This window comes from Puma concolor, chromosome E1 (genome assembly GCF_028749965.1).
Source record: "Puma concolor isolate L17-30 chromosome E1, mPumCon1.1.hap2, whole genome shotgun sequence".
Taxonomy (NCBI): Eukaryota; Metazoa; Chordata; class Mammalia; order Carnivora; family Felidae; genus Puma; species Puma concolor.
In genome coordinates, this window is record NC_141680.1 from 35,750,089 (window position 1) to 35,765,874 (window position 15,786).

The 15,786-nt window shown below is 45.0% G+C and overlaps 1 protein-coding gene and 1 long non-coding RNA gene across 4 annotated transcripts in view; one reads left to right on the forward strand and one right to left on the reverse strand.

Moving 5' to 3' along the window:
* CA10 (carbonic anhydrase 10 (inactive)) overlaps nucleotides 1-15,786 on the forward strand; it is a 489,815-nt gene that overhangs the window by 469,650 nt on the left and 4,379 nt on the right. For both annotated transcript variants that reach the window (XM_086686946.1, XM_086686947.1), the window contains exon 8: nucleotides 14,152-14,306. In XM_086686946.1, coding sequence (XP_086543072.1) covers nucleotides 14,152-14,306 — 155 coding nt within the window. The remainder of the gene's footprint in view (nucleotides 1-14,151; nucleotides 14,307-15,786) is intronic.
* Nucleotides 13,151-15,786, reverse strand: part of LOC147574261 (uncharacterized) — a 110,361-nt gene continuing 107,725 nt past the window's right edge. Inside the window, exons 3-4 of one of the 2 annotated variants that reach the window (XR_015244065.1) lie at nucleotides 14,024-14,058; nucleotides 13,151-13,701 (exon numbers count right to left, since the gene is read on the reverse strand). This is a non-coding gene — a long non-coding RNA (uncharacterized LOC147574261). Of the gene's footprint in view, nucleotides 14,059-15,786 lie in introns of both variants that reach the window. The other variant, XR_015244066.1, reaches the window with a different exon arrangement.

A 15,786-nucleotide genomic window follows, 5' to 3' on the forward strand; every position in this document is an offset into this window, starting at 1 on the left:
TTCATGATCCTTTAATTCTCTAGAAAGTCACTCTGGAGAGTCAGGGTTGGCTAAGAAGCAGCTCATTTCAAAAGGACGTCCCCGGGGTGTCTTTGTCATCCACGCCTGTCTAAGGCGATAATGATTATTATGATGATGGTCATCGTTATCCCATGGATTGGTAATGAGCTGGGGGACTCCACTAGCTCACAAACTCCACCATGTCAGCTGGCCACATTTGGGGCTCTGCCAGTTATGTGATTGAAAAAGCATTCACCAGGTAGTTTGGATCCAACCTCAACATTTCCAGAGCTGGACCACATCTCCCTCTCTCTGTCACTGAGTCCCTTTTCAGGCCAAGGCAGGGTGGCATCTTTCTTCATTGCTATGTGTGATCTCCTGCTCTAGAGGACTCTGTCCATTTCCATGCCTTCAGGTTTCTAGAATGTTTTCTCCCCAGGATCCTTAAGCAGAAAAGAAAGAACATTGCAAAGTTGAAAGGGGAAGAAGGAAAAGGGAACTATTGTGTCTCCCAGAGCAAACCCAGAAGTTGCAGGGTCTAGGAAAAGTTATACCTCACACCGCGAGATGAAAGAAGTAGGACAGGAAAAACTATTTTTTAAATTAATTAGGAAGGAGCAGAAAAGTGGGATTCAGGTCCTGACTTTGTCCTTAAGCAAGGAGCCTCTTCATGTCAACTCTGTTTCTTCATCTATAAAGTGAAGAAGTTCAACTTCAGGTTTCTAGGGTCCTTCTGGGTCTGGGATTTTGAATTAAGCAATAGGTAGATCATGACTTCACCGAAGTAAAAAGCAAAATGCAAACATTCTTATACCCACATCCTTGCGGAGCACCCTTTCGCCAAGCCAGGAGCTCAGCTCTGTCTGCTGTTTCTGCTTCCAGTGGTGATGGGGGAAAGACAGAGTGAATGCTTTCAGGTCTCCGTGGACTGCTGGAAGGAGAGTATGGAGAACCCTTCCCTCATTCATTTATTCATGCATTCAGAAAACATTTTCCACACACCTGCCCATGACAGACACCAGGCAAGTCTCCCGAAGTATAAAAATGGCCAGACACCAGCCCTTCCCACAAGTGCTCACTGCCAAGTCACTTCCATATGAAAAGGTTGGGGTGTGGGGCAGTGGGGATGACGAATGAACTTGGAGAATCACAGTCCCCCTAGATGGACATCACCTGGAAGAATGAGTTGTCTCCAAAACCTACCCGCCCTTCCTCACCAGAGCCCCTATGGAGTCCTCTCTCAGTATACACTCAAGTTACTCATCTAAGGAAGGCGTTTCTATTTTGTGTGCAAAGAGCACATTTTACAACTGCCCATAAAATATTATTAGTCTTTTAACTTTTTTTGATTAAAAAAGCATGAAAATTAAATAAAATGTTTTCAAATTATCTTGAATTTGCAGTTTAGAGACCGTGAAAAGCCATGAAATCACACATTAAGCCCCAACACACAATCTAACAGATTGCCAGCTGCAGAGTCACTCATTAGTGGGACTTTCCTCCCCCAACCCACCCCCAGCACAGGTCTGATTAATATTAAGTGATGTGGCTGCTGTCAAAAATGAAACCCTCCATGGGGGTCTGAGCTACAGAAAGGTGGCCTTCCTCAGGAACTGGTACCAATCCTTGTGCAAACAAGGGGCTGGAGAGCCAGGGGGACAGATCTTGTCGGGACCAATGACAGATGGCCCTTTTGTGGGTAAGGGAAACTTCAGCTTCATCTGTTTTGAATGAGGCATCCCTGCTGACTGCCGCCCCATCAGCTCCGTGGGGATTGAGAAGGATGACTTTGACAATAGCTGAAGTGGATCACAATGTGAAAACCCAAGACCTTCATTCAGTTGTTCACTCACTCCACAAATATTTACTGAGTGGATCCTAGGTGCCACAAGATAGATCAACAGGACGTGTTTTCTGTCCACAGGGTCCTCACTCTAGGTCGGGAGACAGACATACGGTAGTGCATTATAGAGATTTACGTAACAAACATAATGCAAAAAAAAAAAAAAAAACTGGAAAGAACTCTTTGGGATCATGGAAAAACTGCCCAGAATACATGGCAAGGGTGCACAAAGCAGGTGCCTTTAAAATAAGGACTGAATCAATGAATAACTTTGCTGGAGAAAGAGAGGTGTGGAAAAGGGGGGGGGGAGGGGAGAGGAGAAAAGAGGGAGGAAGGAAGGAAGCAAGGGAGGAAAAAGAGGAAGAGGGAGGCAAGGAAGGAAGGAGGGGGGGATGGCAGAAAGGAAAAAGAGGGAAGGAGGGAGGACATTCCAAGCACAGAGGGCCACATCCAAAGCAAGAAGAGCATTACAAGGACTGTGAAGGGTTCAGAGGAAGGAACTCTGCCTTCATCAGCTGTCCATTGCAGCGCCCACAGTAAACACGGGTTAGGCTTGAATTAATAGAGGAATGAGTGGCCCCTGCAGTGTTAGTGACAGGGGCAGAGAGAGTCACAGGAGAGGTCATTTGGGTCCAGATATCGAAGGGTCTTGATGCCAGGCTGAGGAGTCTCTGCAGAAGACTGATTTGCATAAACGCCCTCCCCCCTAGAAATGCAAACGGAAGAGAGTGGGCGCATCCCCTTCTCCTTCTGTCCCTCATAATCTATCAGTCACGGCGAAGGGAAGAGAAAGGGAATGAAAGCAAGATAAAGAGACCCCACATGGGGAGAGGTAACTGCTTTTGGCCCCACAATCACAGGTATTTGTGCTCTTACACTCTGGGCAATAATGGAGGCATTCCCAGTAGCACCTTTATCAGGCGCCACAGGGATAATGATGGCCCTACCAGTGGGAATGACCTCGACGCCGCTATGTGCAGGACACTGCGGCCAAAAGGGATTGATTTGCTCGGCAGGAGAGCGCCAGCACTCTTCCATCCGCTAAACTCTCTGACGCAGCCAGCCTGTGGAAAGTTGGCCTGGTAGCAAGTGGGGGATGTTCTGAAGCAGGAATCATTTACTAGGAAGCAGGCAGTGGGTGGGAAACACAAGCCTGGAAGCCTCCCCAGAGGCTCTGGAGACGTGCTAGCATCAGCCGCCGAGTTCCAGTGGAGACACCACCACCTGATCAGGGACATCTATCAGGCTACCCTGCTTCTGTACTTCTAAGTAAGATTGAAAGAAATCAACCCCTTCCCCCACTGCCACCCAACCACACTCCCCAGGGACACATGACCCCGACCCACACCCACTCTCCCAACCAGCCCATTCTTCTGCTGCTACTCAAAATGACACCCCAGCATAACTTCAACTTGCCCCGCTCACTTAGACATGGTACGCACTCCACAGTGTGCTGAGTATCAGGAGTAGGGAAGCGACACTGAGTACCTTCAACATTTCGGGCTTGTGCTAATAGCTTTCATGCAACACCTTACCTAGTGTTCCCAAAGTACTCACCTTCAAAGTGGGTATGATTTGCTATCCCAGTGTACATATGAGGAAACCAAGGCCCAGGAAGTGAAACGATTTGACAAGGACATACATCTAGTAAGTGATTGTGTATGTCAGCAACTTCTGCATAACAAACAAACATTCAACAAGCAGCATTGATATTTCCTGCTGCAGCTTGGGTGGCTTGGCTGTCACTTCTCTGGGATCAGGAAGATACCCATGGCAAGTACTTCTGATGGTGGAGGTCAGAAATGTGTGATGTTACTTATGGTGTAGGCTTGAAACTCACACACTGTCACTTCTATCCAGTTTTAACTGGCCAAAGAAAGAGACATGGCCAAGCCCAACCTCAGAATCCTCCCATGGAGGTGGGGATGGGAAGGGAGTGAACATTCCCTGAACAGTAATCTGGTCCTCCATAGTGAAGGAGCAAGGATTCAAACATAGGTCCTCCTAAGAACTTTTCTATGCCCTCATCTTCCCATCATGCTTCCTCTCTAGGGATAGAGAAAAACCTTACCTCTGAGGTCTTAGAACTAGTTGTAAGGCTGATCCTTTCACATTGCATGAAACTCATCAGCATGTTTTTTTCTTAATTCTAACTTTGGTTCAATGTCAAGAGTCATCTCCTCGCATTTTGCATTTGTTTCCACTTGGAAGGGACATAAACTAGCCACAGAACTTGTGGGCACATTGAACGTTCAGGTGATGGGCATTGAGGAGGGCACCTGTTGGGATGAGCACTGGGTGTTGTATGGAAATCAATCTGACAATGAATTTCATATTTAAAAAAAGAAAGAAAGTTCAGGTTCATTCTATCCTAAGCTCTCTGCAACTCTTGCCTATGCCTTGGCATGGGACCACCAATGGAAATCAGCGTCATCCAGAAGGACACAGCAGCACTGCCGTCATTGGCAAACAGAGTAACCAGAGAAGGCATAGACATTTCTTCCAGATGGGGGTCAATCTTCCCCATCATTCTTTCTCTTGGAGGCCATTGTTAGGAGAAATCAGTCTAAGACTTTGAGCAGTGACACCATCTGCTGATAAGGATCACTCTGGTCGCTTCATTGGAAGGAGACAGTAGAGGAGCAAAGGTCAACATTGGGAGATAATTTGCAACAATCCAAGTGACTTGACAATGTCAATAGTAATCCCAGGCCAATGTGGATGGGGTGGTGAGAAATGCTTGGGTATATTTTGAAGGAAGAACCACAAGATTTCTTGATAGATCAGATTTGTGATATGAGGGAAAGTGAGGAACCAAGATGACTGTAAGGCTTTTAGCCTGAGCAACTGAAGGGAGGACACTCTCATCAGTGGAGATGGGGAAGACTGAGATGAAGCATATTCGTGGGTGGGGAAAGGAATCAGAATTTTCTAATGTGTTAAGCTTGAGATGTCTATTGGGCATCCAAGAAGAGGTGTGGAGTGGGCAGTTAGATATGAGTCTGGATTTCAGGAGAGAGAACTGAAGATATAAATGTGGAAGTCATTGGGATCCAGATGGCATTTAAACCTGGGTAAAATCATGAGTGAGAATAAATAGAGAAGAGAGGCGGGACATGTCCTCATTTTTGAAAGAGCAGCTCAAATCTCCATGACTTAGGATTGCAAATCATTTCTAAAGATATCTTTTAAATCCCACCCTGGAAGAGGCTCTTGTGTGTCTGTCTCATCAACTAGCTAAAGAGGTGCAGGTGAGTGGGAGCAAGCATGGAAGCACAGGGTGCAATGACCACAAAATGGCAACTATTTGCTTGAGTTGGTCACAGATTAGAGGACTCAGAAAAAAGGAATTGTGCAAAGTCATTCTGTTGAGCCAGTTAAGAAAATCAATGCCAGGGAATAGGTAAAAGACAACCAGAAGGAGAATCTTACCAAAAGGACTAGAAATTTTGGAAGCCAGATACCATGGTGGTGAAACCACCATACTTAGAGAAAGGAACGTGCTCTCGTGAAGAGAGAGAGAACTGAGCAGACCTGGGCTCCTGTCTCTACCACTTCCTTGGCTGTGCAACTTCAGGCAGTTTTCGTAACATCTCCGAAATTACGATTTCCTCGTCAGTAAAAGGAGGATAGTCCGACTGATATTGAGAGGGTTGGGTGAGGATTAAGCAAGGTAGTCTGTTGCCTAGACAATGACTGGTGTAAGCTAGCTATATTATTTTGTGTGTTCCTAAATTGTCCAAAGGACGAGTGGGAGAAAGATCACTATGAAGCCAAATAAAAACTATATTCACAGTGAATACAGTGCTGGGCACACAATACGGCTTACTTTAAGCAAAGGACAGCTCCTGTATATGAAGCCATGCAGTGGGTAGTAATGGCCTAGTGACGTTCTACTTTCCTTGGAAGCTTAGATTTCATATGTCTGAGCAAATCTTAGAAAACACTCTCACGAACCCAGGCCAACAATGGAAAAGACCAGCCTGAATTAATTTCAGGCTGAATTTAGAAGGTCTTCTAAAGAAAATCCATTTTATTAAAGTGAAATTCCCCTTCAATAGATTGGGGGTCAAGACCGGAATCATGACATTGAAAAATGGATTTTCTGAATGGATTTTCTGGAGGAGATATCAGTAATTTACGCGAAGTATTTTAATTTTTTAATGTAGTATCGTGTAAGAATGCCAATATCCCTCCATTTTTCTTGTGTTAATCAATTAGCATCCCAAATTACATAAAAGGTAACATTCTTATCATTTTTTTTTTAATTTTTTTTTCAACGTTTATTTATTTTTGGGACAGAGAGAGACAGAGCATGAACGGGGGAGGGGCAGAGAGAGAGGGAGACACAGAATCGGAAACAGGCTCCAGGCTCTGAGCCATCAGCCCAGAGCCCGACGCGGGGCTCGAACTCACGGACCGCGAGATCGTGACCTGGCTGAAGTCGGACGCTTAACCGACTGCGCCACCCAGGCGCCCCAACATTCTTATCATTTTAGTATCCACCTGACTTCATCAAGGTGGCATTATTTTTTTAAAAGCGATTTTATGATATTTTTTTCAAGGGTGAAACCAGTAAACTAATGGAGTGCAAAGAGCCTTCTTAAATTGAGAGCAGGGAGTAATTATTAGAACATTACGTATAAATGAAGGCTTTCTTCCGATGTCCTAGGACAGAGTATCATTTGGATAGCTTCATTCTCTCTCACATAGTCAATTCATTTCATAGATTGTAAATACAGTACTGAACTTCAGCCCATTATGAATCCAAAAGATCACAGATTCCAAACTTTAACAGTCTGGCTGTTGTCCTAATATATTTCCTCCAAGGAAATAAAGACACACAACCAAAGGCATTTAGAGGAGAGATTTTAAACATGGTGATTTGACGCACAGTACGAGCCCCTTAAAACACTGTTTTCAGTCTTTCCTGCTTACAACTTTGCTTTGGTCCCCTACCCTGACCCCGGCTAAAAGATGAATGCATAGGAAAGGAGAGACCAACTCGTGACTGCCTTATACCTCTCAGCTCCTTGGGAAGTGTTCCAGGCACCCGCTCCTCAGAGGGACGCAGTGGTAAATGTGGTGAAATATCACCAGGGAGTTTAAGCATATTGCTCCTGGTGCCTCTCTCTATGCTTAATTGAACTTGTACTTTCATTTCAAAAGAATGGCTTTGGAGATGTTGTCACAGAATGAGAAATGCAGCACACTGCTTGCCATGTTGCAATCTAAGCAGTAACTCAGGGAAGCGAGGCACAGAAAAGGAGGGGCTTACCTCCATGAATCCAATTCTTAGAGGCCCTGTTTTTCACTGATTGTTTGTATAAAACAAAAAATCATATGACTTTATTCTTTAGTAATTGCCTTTTTTCATTTCACTTGGATTTGCCGCAGATTATGAGAGGAAATGTCATTCCATGTGAGAAAATTGCCAAATAGTTCCTTATTGATCAGAAGCAAGCCCAGGATCGATCCCTGGAACCACCATGCCTTTTTCTCATTGGCATCATTCTCTTTGAATGGGAACTTCATAAGCAGGGACTGGGTGATGTTAAATCTCTCAGTGATCCACATAAGTAAACACGACACATTTAATAGAGGCTGCTGTTGGAGCTCAGATGAAGGGAACGATTCCCCCACTATTCAGTCCTGGGTGTGTCATCATCGTACGTTTTACTTATAAAAATAAGTAAGAAAAAGTCAGCTTGAGAATTGTATCCATGACCAAGAACTCAGTAGAAGATGAATCACAGATTCAGCAAGGGCATGTCATAAAATTAAAAAGCACAGCTGTTGACTTCTCCAGTCATTTGAAAGAATAAAATCGGGCTATGAACCACATGTAACTATTCTATACCTATTGAGTATCCAAGGTGTCTTCCGGTACTATAAAGATATAGCCGACACATTAAACATTACAAAAGTTTGAGCTACTGAGGGTAAATTTGTTTGGGTAAACTTGTTTATGTTTATCCCACCAAATACACCAAGCAAGTCTCCTTGGGGAAAAAAGAAGCTGTAAAAATGTGGCCTGGGGTTCTCAAACTCTATTCCCTGAAAGATGGAACCCTGACTTAAAGGCAGCCTGAGGCAGAGTGAGAATTCATGAGGACAAACATTACATGTTAAATGCATGCCAATTTCAGCAATGTAAATACAGGGTATAGACGTGTTTGGTGTAGAAACACAGTAATGCCAGCTGAAGACTGGCACCGGTCTCTCACCCTGATATCTTGGGGTGTGATATATATGGGGGTAATAGTGAGCAGTATGTATTTAAGCTAATGGTACGAACTGGAGCCTCAGAGATTTTTCTCCATCATCTGACAAATGATATTTCCTCTTCTTCCTTTAGTTTCTGCCCAGCACCATTACCAGGTGGAGCTGCTGGGCAGAAAACGATTTTGCTGATTCATCCCATCAATGTTTGTTGAGCACCCACTATGTGGTGGACCTCATGCTGAGGCCTGGGGATTCAGAGGTAAAAGACAGAAGCCCTTCTCCAAAGGCTCACAGGGTAGTGGGGACGTTTAAATAGTAAGTTATTCTTGGCAAGCAGAGTCAGCAAATATGGTGGAAAATGAACCACTAACCCAGCTGGGGAGAATCAGGAGACCTCAGGGAGGTCAAGCGTGGTTATCCCAGGGAAGTAGTCATCCTGGGTGAGGAAGCGGGAGTGCCATCAATGCTACCCAGTACAGCATGTGCCAAGTACAAATCTTCCTCAACTTACCGTGGGACTGTGTTCAGTAAACCCATCATAAGTTGAAAGTATCCCAAGTCAAAAATGCCGCTAGGGGCACCTGGGTGTCTCAGTCGGTTGAGTGTCCGACTTCAGCTCAGATCATGATCACTCAGTCCATGAGTTCAAGCCCTGCATCAGGCTCTGTGCTGACAGCTCGCAGCCTGGAGTCTGCTTCAGATTCTGTGTCTCCCTCTCTCTCTCTCTGCCCCTCCCCCACTCATTCTCTCTCTCTCTCTCTCTCTTTCTCTCTCTCTCTCTCTCTCTCTCTCTCAAAAATAAATAAACATTGGGGCGCCTGGGTGGCTCAGTCAGTTAAGTGGCTGACTTCAGCTCAGGTCATGATCTCACAGTTTGTGAGCTCCAGCCCCGAATCGCGCTCTGTGCTGATGGCTCAGAGCCTGGAGCCTGCTTCAGATTCTGTGTCTCCCTCTCTCTCTCTCTCTGCCCCTCCCCCATTCATGCTCTGTCTCTCTCTATCTCTGTCAAAAATAAATAAACATTAAAAAAAATTTTTTAAATGCCGCTAATACACCCCACCTACCCACCATCATCACTTAGCCTCACTGACCTTAAACATGTCCAGAATACTCACATTAGCCCACAGTTGGGCAAAATCATCTGACACAAAGCCTATTTTATAATGAAGTGTTGATTATCCCATGTAATTTATTGAATACTGCACTGAAAGTGGAGAACGGAATATAAACGGTTGTATCTGGGTACAGAATAGTTGGAGGTTACCATTCTGGGTACAGAATGGTTGTTTACATAACCTCGTGATCAAGAGGCTGACTGGGAGCTTCAGCTCGCTGCCCAGCATCATGGGAGCGGATCATACTGTATATCGCTGGCCTGGGAAAAGATCCAAATGGACAATTCGAAGTATGGTTTCTACTGGATGAGTATTACTTTCACACCATTATAAAGCTGAAGAATCGTAAATTGACCCATCCAAAGTTAGAGACCATCTGTACTCAAAAAGTGTGATCTTATTCTTCAAACAACTCTGAGGCAAGTACTTGGTCTCAGTTAGTCTGGGCTGCTGTCATAAACTACCACAGACAGGTGGCTTACAAACAGATTTACTTCTGACAGCTCCAGAGGCTGGAATTCCAAGATCAAGATGCCAGCCAGCATGGTTGGATTCTGGCGAGGACCCTGTCTTGGGTTGCAGAAATTTTGTTGTGTCTTCACATGGATGAAGGGGTGAGAGCGTTCCCTGGAGTCCCTTTAATAAGGGCGCTAATCCCATTCGTGAGGGCCCCATCCTCATGATCTAATTATCTCCCCCAAAGCCCTGCCTCCTAATACTGTCACATTAAAGGCTAGGACTTCAAGATACAAATTTGGGGGGGGACACACACATTCTGTCCATTGGTTACCCCAACCATCTGCTTACTACAGATGTGAAAACTGAGGCTGGAGTGGTTACCTGCACATCCACGGCCACGCAGAAGGTGAGCAGTGATGTCAGCACTCCCCAAGACAGGTCTGAGTCCAGTCCTCACACTCTTCACACTCAGTCTTCCCAACTTCTGTGGTGTGAGGAAATAAAAAGGGCAAAAGGTGGAGCACCTGGAGGGCTCAGACAGTAGAGCGTGTGACTCTGATCTTGGGGTTTTGAGTTCAAGCCCCACATTGGGTTTGGGCTTACTTGACAATAAAATCTTAATTTCAAAAAGGTCAAAAGGTGAAGGATGAATATTAGCAAGATTCGTGGAAAGAAAGCAGCAAAGGGGGAGCAGGGGAGAGTGGAAGCACCCACAAGCTGACTGAGTTCTCTCACGGAGTGTTGCATCTCTCAGGGATGTGGGCGAAGAGGAACCTCCTGGCAGGACCCCAGCAGGTGGAGTTGGGATATGGGCATGCCAGTGTTTTGGAAGCACACTGTTACCCTACTGTGTGGGTTAAATTCACTAACAGGGCGTCTTGCTCCTAGCCTGCCCCCCCACCACCACCCACACACACCGACACTTTCCTCCAACATGGACGCAACACAGAGGCTGGTGACAGTTTCAGAGAAACATAAATGTTCTTTTTCTTATTTCCAGCCATGCCTGCAATGCTACCCATTCTGCTGCCTCCTTCCTTCCCTCCTCTCCACCGCCCCAAATAAAATAAAATACAATAATAGCAGCACGCTAGAGTACCCAATATGCTCTGCATGCAAGCTTGGTTAAACAAATCGCATTGACCTTTAATAAAGATGTGCCGAATGCTTCCTTCTCTCATTCAGTATGTTAATCTTCAGGCCAAACCGCCATCAGAGCAAGCATCATTAAGTGCACATCTGATCTTGCCACTCCCCTGCTGTAAACCCTTCAGTGCCTCCACATTGCCTACAGGATGAAGCCCAAACTCCCAATAGTGCAGAGAAGGACCTCCCGGGTGTGGCCTGTGCCAGCGGCCAACTTCATCTTGCACAACACCCCTCCCTCCCTCTGCACCTGACCAGCACTCCAGCCCTCTTCCAAGGGGAGTCTCTCTCTCTCCATCCTCAGTTCTTTCCCTACAGTGCCGTTGACACTCACCCCACTGGCAGCTACACTGATTACCTCCTGTCATTCAAAATGCAGTTCGGGTCAGCTCCTCCATTAATACTCTCCTGAGTCCCACCCCTAGGCAGAACTGACAACCTCTCAGTGGACACAGTACAGATATATGTCACTGTCTCTGTGGCTCCTTGCTACATTCACTTAATTACATCCTGCTCACCTACTCTTAGCTTAGTGCTTGACATACATTAGGGGCTTAAGAAACAGTGAGAGCCAAATAATGGATATTCAACAGAAGCTTACTGTGTTGATGTCTGATCTGACTCTCAAGGACCATCACATTGACATGTGCTCTGGACACTATGGCTTTATTAGAGAAGCATCTGACCATACAGGGCAGGGTACAGACCCAGTCCAGCCATACTCCAATCATTGCACCTCTCCTGGGCTTGTCCTGATTCCTTCATGTTTGGATAGGAAGGTAGATACATTTAAATGGAAATTCAAAGAAAGTCCTTTCTTCTAGGGTCGGTCTCCAAATCCAGCTTGACCTCTCTGCCTGTCTTATGGTCATTTTGTGGACAAAGCTCTAGAGATGTTCAATTCCCCCCGTCAGGGTAGTCAGAGCAGTTGGGGAAGGAGGAGGGAAACGGTGGTTTTATTTACATCATTTCAAACCACTGAATCAGTTGATTTGTTCTTAATTCAGTTGACGAGGGAAGGAGCACTGAAGTTCAAGTTCCCTTGGCAGAGATGACTCTTTCTTATCAGAGAAACTTGAGTGAGCAATTTCTGGAGATGCAGAAGGTAGGGGGCCTCTGCCCAGGAAAATGGATTAGCATCCTTGATGCTCTCAGGATCAGAAGGTAGGAACAGGCCTGACCAAGGTGCGCTCACCACCACCTGATAGAAGAGCCCACATGTGTTTATTTTGCCATTTGTTGTCCGTCTCCTCAATAAAATGAGGGTGGACACTGCATCTATCTTGTTGACTGCTCTATCCCCAGACCTTAACCCTATGCCTGGCACAAAGAGGTGCTTAGTGAACATTTGTTGAGTGAATGAATGACTTTGGTCTGGAAGTCAGGAAAGCTGGCTTCCAGTTCGCACTCTGAAGTCACCAGCAAGCTCTGTGACCTTAGGCATGTTACTGTGCCTCTCTGATCTTAAGCTTCTTGTCAATGAGGAGTTATTATCCGCCTGACCAGTTTTACAGGTCACTGTGAGTTTCCAGCTGTATATGAAAGTCCTTTTTTTAGCATTATATGTGCACAGTACTAAACCTGAGAGATGATGTCGACTATTGAAGAGTTGGTCCTTTTCCACTGGGCATTAGAAACGTGGATGAGAGGATCTAGGAGGACTGGAGGAACCAGGCTCATCCCTCCACCTGCCAGGCACTGGGTTCCTGTCGTGCATTCTCTGGGCCTCCTGGACTGGCCACAGTGGTGGACACTTATGATAAACTGGGAATGCAAGACCCCTGGACACTTACATCTGGAATCACCAGGATAGAGAGGGCAGTGGAAGCCATGAATGTAAATGGTCTTCTCACTGTAGAGTGAGGGGGGGAAAAAGCCTTGGACATGTCCCCCAATAAATGTCAACACAGAGAGAAGTAGGTGGAAAATCAGGAGCCAGCAACAGAACCTGAGAAGGAATGACCAAAAAAAAAAAAAATAGGAATACCAAGCATGGCATTTTGGAAGCCAGGAGAAGAGAGTAAGAGTGCATGGAAAGAAGGGGAGGGATCATAGAGGATAGGAGTGAGAGAGGCTCATTGGAATTTGTGGATATTTGAAAACTTCAGTACATTCAGTGTTTACAAAGTACAACCAGTGTGTTGAATTTAAAAATCAGAATGAAACAAACCAAAACGGCAATTGTTTTTAGTTGATCGAGGTGCTTATTATCCTCTTGTTTTCTCTCTTTTTTCCATGTAGTCTGATATATACTTATGTCACATTTATAACTGAAAAAGCATATTTAATACTAAAATACATATGAGTGTGACTACCTCAAATACGTGTAAAAAGAGAAAAGGCTATGTACATGGGCCCGATAGAGAGGAGATCCACAAAAATGAAATCCATTGTTGAACTTAACTGTTGAATCTCATGGTAGGATCTGGCCTGATTTGCTTTTCTTTCTAAAAGTGTTTTCTTAACGTCCTTTTAATTGAGCAATGTAAACAAATAAGAATGGTGACCAGGAGATGTTTCAATAGGTCCTGAAGCCTTTAATTGTATATTTCATTATGACTATAATGCTATGGGTCTAGGTCTCAGGGGCCATCACCACGGACTTGGTTCTTTCCTGTGTCCTTGTAGTGACCACATTTCTGTTTGCCAGTATTCATTGCCCCCATCCTGCTGGAGAAATGTGCTTCTTTGAATCCCCGATGTCAACTTTGACCATGTTACTTCTTGGGCTGCCAAAGTGTGAGCAGAAGTGACATGTGTCCCTTCTAGGATGGAAGTTTTAAGAGACAACATATGCTTCATCATGCTTGCTTTCTATCATTGCTACTCACAAGGGTCTTAAATGGCAGCTGCTCTATGGGCCCGAGTCCCTGAGTGTGAACAGCAGTGACATGGAGGCAGCTCCCAGCCAACCTAGGGTGAACATGTACACAAGCAAGAAATAAACCTTTGTTGTTTAAAATAACTGAGATTCATGGGGCCCCTGGGTGGCTCAGTCAGTTGAGTGTCCAACTTTGGCTCGGGTCATGATCTCACCATTCGTAGGTTTGAGCCCTGCATCAGGCTCTGTGCTGATAGCTCAGAGCCTGGAGCCTGCTTCAGATTCTGTGTCTCCCTCTCTCTCTGCCCCTCCCCTGCTCATGCTCTGTCTCTCTCTGTCTTGAAAATAAATAAAACATTAAAAAATTTAAAAATAACTGAGATTGGGGGGGGGGGGCAGGAGGCTGTTCATTACTATAGCCTGTCCTAGCAGATACGGTCTTCTGGAGTCTGAAAAGAAAAAGAAAAAAAAAAACAATTATCAGCAATATCACACTTTCTCAAGAAACCTAACTCTTAAATCTTTCTTATTTTCTTCTCTAGATGATGCATATTTACTACAGGGACTTAATATAGAAGAACTATATCCAGAGACCTCTAGTTTCATTACTTACGATGGGTCGATGACTATCCCACCCTGCTATGAGACAGCAAGTTGGATAATAATGAACAAACCTGTGTACATAACCAGGATGCAGGTGAGCTTTTCCGGGGTCTTTTAGCTCATGGGGAAGACAGTATAAAGACCGACTGGGTTTGTGGAGCGCCTGTTCTATCAGTTTGCTAGGACTGCTTCAATGAAGCATCATAGACTTGGTGGCTTACACAACAGAAATGTACTGCCTCACAGCTCTGGAAGCTATAAATCCAAGATCAAGGTGTCAGCAGGGTTGATCCATTCCAAGGGATGTAAGGAAGAAACTGTTCCGCACCTGTCCTTCAGGTGGGTTGCTGGCAATCTCTGGTGCTCCTTGGCTTGTAGAAGCATTGCCCGCTCTGCCTTCATCTTTACATGGCGTTCTTCCCCTGTGTCTCTGTCCAAATCCCCTTTTCTATAAGGCCACCAGTCATAATGAATCAGGGCCCACGTTATGACCTTAGCTAATTACATCTGTAATGAGCCCATTTCCAAATAAAGTCACATTCTGAGGTGCTGGGGTTAGGACTTCAATTTATGAATTCTGGGGGTACACAATTGAAATCACCACACCTGTGTTTGAAGAACCAGCCTCTGAAAAGGCTTAGCATGAACTAATTATAGATAGAACCATCCCACCTGTCTGAATGAGAAAAGAGAGCAGGGTTCCCAAAGTGTGACAGCTGTGATGTTCAGACAGCAAGTGAGCAAAATGGGTATGTCGAAATATGTTTGAAAAAGCTGGATTTAAAAAAAAAGTTAAATAGATTTTCTTACTGGGAAACTTCTCAGGGCCTTTAAATTGATAATATATGTGTCTGTCTCCAAGAGAAGGCACGGGATGTTTAGCATTTCACGAACCTATTTGAATGTGGGATTTTTTAGAGCACCTCACCGGACTAGCATTCCTCTGAACTGCATGAGAACCAGTGGCCACGTGGTGCCAGCTTTGCCAATGGCTCAACTGTGTGCTCCTAAAGCTGTCACCCCCACTTATGTGAAGGGAACACTCCTCCTCTTTGTAATGAGGGGGGGTAAATTACATCTGTTCAAGTTTGGACTTCTCTGATGGTGAGCGTCTATAAAAACTCAAAAGGAAGATAGATGAGCAAAGGAAGTGGAATCCAATCTCCTTATCCAGTCTCCTTGACAGAATATGTTCCCACAAGCCAACAGTCTGAACCATTTGAAGGCTCTGATCCTATCTGTAATGATTGGGATTCTTTAGGTGACAAGGCACCCCCTCCAGATGACTTAAACTTAGGGAAAAGGATGTATTCAAGAGATATGGGGGCATCTCATGGAAGTTGAGATCAGAAATTGATGTCAGGAATTCACGAGAAGTCCATCCTCCCGGTTCTTCTCTGCTCCTTGTTGCACATATGCTTTATTCTTCTTTTCTGTTGGAGACTCTTCCTTTGCTTCACAGTCCTGGGGTGGAACATGGTAGAAAATGCTCCAGTCCAGCCACCTGGTCCTGATAATCACAGAAAATGAACAAGATTGATCCAGCGTAATGTAGCTCCGACCCTGGGACCAAT